The 3,614-nt window shown below is 43.8% G+C and overlaps 1 protein-coding gene across 1 annotated transcript; it reads right to left on the bottom strand.

Annotated features, from left to right (window-relative positions):
* Nucleotides 1-1,249: 1,249 nt before the first annotated feature.
* On the bottom strand, nt 1,250-1,615 carry LOC148871612 (uncharacterized). The gene has a single exon (XM_088970042.1). It carries the CDS (start codon nt 1,613-1,615, stop codon nt 1,250-1,252), a length of 366 nt encoding a protein of 121 aa, XP_088826168.1.
* Between the last annotated feature and the right edge of the window lie 1,999 nt (nt 1,616-3,614).

The following is a 3,614-nucleotide window of genomic DNA, read 5'->3' as shown; positions in this document are numbered from 1 at the left end:
GGAAGGCTGTTTTCTCCACATCCTCGGGGGCCATCCGGACCAGAAAATATCCTGATCTGAGATCTAGCTTCGAGAAGTACTGAGATCCATGGAGCTCATCCAGCAGTTCATCTACCATGGGAATCGAGAATTTATCCTTGATGGTTCTATTGTTGAGTTCTCTGTAATCCACACAAAACCTCCAAGTACTGTCTTGCTTCTGTACGAATAAAACTAGCGAAGAGAAGGGGGAGCGGCTGGGATGGATGATCCCTTGTTTCATCATGTCTGCACACTGCTTCTCTATCTCATCCTTTTGTAGATGTGGGTAGCGATACGGACGGACGATGACCGGGTCTGAACATATTATCAGAGGAATCCGATGGTCACAAGATCGGGCAGGTGGAAGTCCCTTGGGTTCTTGAAAAACATCTGAGAAGTTGGTGAGGAGTCTTTCCATATCTGCTGTGTGCATGGTTTCACCTTGGAGTGTATGCACTTGCGGTTTCTTTGCCTTCACTTTGGTTCCCTGCCAAGTAACTTGTTTTCCATTCAGGTGGAATGACATTGTTAGGGTGCTGAAATCCCATAGGATAGGGCCTAGAGTAATCAACCCCTTAACTCTAAGTATTATATCAAACTTGTCCAAGGGTAGCACAAATAAATTAGCAGAGAAGGGTTCGGATTCGACCTATATTTGGATGTTCTTACAGATTCCAGGGCTGTGAACCTTCTCTCCATTTGTGATGGCTACCTGTAGTTGCGGTCTGCTTTCCACTTGTAGTTTCAGTTGAAGGGCAGCTTGCTCACTTACAAAATTGTGCATGCTTCCCGAGTCTACAAGGATATCTACTGGTTTCCCTGCCAGCTATGCCTATAGCTGCATAGTTTGGGAGGTCTTTATCCCAGTGATGGCGTGGAGGGAGATCTCGGGTTCTAGTGATGTGGGTTCATCCTCGTCTTCCTCCAATTCGTCTACCAGGAGGCAAAATAGCCTCTTGCATCGGTGCCCTGCTGAATACAGCTCATCGCAGTTGAAGCATTGCCCTCTTGCTCAGCGCTCTGCCATCTTAGCTCTAGATAAGCATTTGATGGGAGGTGCCATCATGCTGCTTCCTATGCTAGGTGCTGGTTTGGGAGTGATACCTATGTGAAGCTTTTGTTCCTTGGTGGCTATCGAAGGAGGGGCCACCCTAGATGGCTTTGGGGGTGTCCATGATGTCGCTGATCGTCCCATGTTGAAGGATCCTCGACTGATCTGTAGCTTGCACTAAGTGCAAGCTAGGTTCATGGCGGTGACCAAGTTGGGAGGATGTTGCATTTCCACATCTACTCTTAGGGGCTCAGCTAATCCAGCGGTGAACATATCCACCTGCTGTTTTGGGCATACCGAGGCGGCTCTGGCGCGAAGGGTCTGAAATTGGCGCTGGTATTCAGCCACGGTGCTGGTTTGCTTGAGGTTGATTAACTCACCTAGTGGGTTGCTTGTCAATGGGGGTCTGAACCTGAGGAGGCAGTAGGACTTGAATTGGTCCCAACTAAGCCCTGGTTCCTCCTGCTCTACTTGGTAGAACCAGAGTTGTGCTTCTTCTGTTAGATGAAACGCGGCCAGACTGATCTTATCTCTTTCCTCCATACGCTGATTGTGAAAGAATTGTTCACAGTGGTATAGCCATCCTAGTGGATCTCCACTACCACTGTATGAAGGGAACTCCAGCCTACTATACTTGGGGATGACTACTGTGGTTGGGGCAGTGATCTGTCATTCGTCGAAACTCCAGCCTACTATACTTATTTGATTCATGTTATCTACATAGATATGGCCTTTAATCTAGGTTCAATTTCCATTTGTTCATCTATGAGATTTCCCTCCTATCTCAGTGACGGAGAGTATGAATTATGTCTCTGGAAATGTGGAAAATCACATAGGGTGCATGGAGACAACTATTTCAGCTGCATAATCCCACCATCTTTCTTTGAAAGATCATATCCACTCATCGTATGAGCATTCTCTTTGGCCTCTGTTAGACAAGGTTCATCGCATTTTAGGTTAAACCTTTCTGTCCAGTGAGTGCTCATCCATCATATTCGTGAACACCAAGGTACCGTGAGAAAGTCTTTCATTTTAGGATATGTCCCTCCCACATCGGTCTATGATGCCCCTATCATCTTATGAAACAATCCAACAGATCCAACAACAAATGGATAACCCAATTTTATAGTGCATCTCCTCATTACTGAAGGACCCATCTTCATGTTAATGATGGAAGGCCTTTAGAGAGTCCATCATATGAATCTCCCTATCATAGGCACTCATATTTCAGTGGAGGGAACGAAATATTACGCTTTAGTCTAATTTAGGTCAAACCAAAGTGGCTTCCACTAACTTTCATAAAGCCAAATTTAGATGGGCCCTAAACGGCTAGGGTTCCACATGGTTCCTCCTGGGGGGCAAGACATTAAAGTAGCCAATTAATTCACTTATTTCTTGATACAATGACTTCTATGAAGAAACAGGGGGGATAAAGTATAGAAAGTATTGAACTATACGGTACAAAATGCTCCTATGACTTTACCAACACTTACATCTTAAAAAACTTCATACGTGACTCAAAAACCTATCTAGAAGACAAGGGCGCTGAATCAAAATGAAAATTCCTGATTCCCATCCAAAGACATTACTAACTTGAATACCACAATGCTTATTGACAAGTTCACACTTGTTAATAAGTAGGGGGGCTATCAACATACCCAAATAAAGTTTTCTGTACACAAAGTTCAAACAACACTTCATCAAGATCAGGAATGACCACTACACCTAATGTGAAAAGATTAGGATACCACAACATCTACAACCCTATTCCTCATCACCCCATCACAAAACCCCAAAGCAAAATAGTGACAAAAATGCTTATTAGTAAGTTCCCACTTACCGATAAGCAGGGGGGCTAATGTAGGTATATAGTGGTCACTAAGGCCATTAGAGTATAGAGGATGCCAAACCAACACTACATGGATGCTTGCGATGAACTCATATCTGAAACAGATTGTGATAAGCTTTGTCTTACATAGATCTGTGATGAATCTAAGATGCACGCAGATTTGCGATGAACTTCGGATGCGGGTGAAGTTGTGATGAACCCAATACTACTACAGAACCATGGAATCATAGTAGACCGGGAGTAATGCCAGTTACACATGTGCATTTGGTAAGACACCACATGGGTTTAATAAAAACGCACCGGTTGAACGATGACATCACCCGCACCACATCAGTATAAAGGACTCACAAAAAAAAGTAGCATACATAGTGAATCCTTAAGGGAAAGGAAACCCTTTCTCTAAAGGATTTCACTAGACAGGTGGCAAGACTCCAATAATGCTCCCTTAATAATCAAACATAAAGAAAATATCTCCTTTCCTAATAGGAAATGTCTTCTTTTTAGCCCTTCTCCTTATATAGCCTTTCTTTCTCTCTATAAAAGGGGAGAGCAACTCTTCCCTAGGGAGACAACACAATACAACTTTTACCTAGGGTTTCTGAGAAAGGGATTCTCCCTTCTCCTCTCTCTTCTTCTCTCTTTCTCATGTCCCCTCACTTTATCATTGCCTTCTTCGGACCTTCAAGACAAACC

The sequence above is a fragment of the Nelumbo lutea genome, chromosome 2, assembly GCF_056320005.1.
Source record: "Nelumbo lutea isolate HS-2025 chromosome 2, American lotus-T2T, whole genome shotgun sequence".
In the NCBI taxonomy this organism is placed as follows: Eukaryota; Viridiplantae; Streptophyta; class Magnoliopsida; order Proteales; family Nelumbonaceae; genus Nelumbo; species Nelumbo lutea.
Note: the sequence above shows the minus strand (reverse complement) of the source record. Positions and strands in the feature narration are given on the sequence as shown.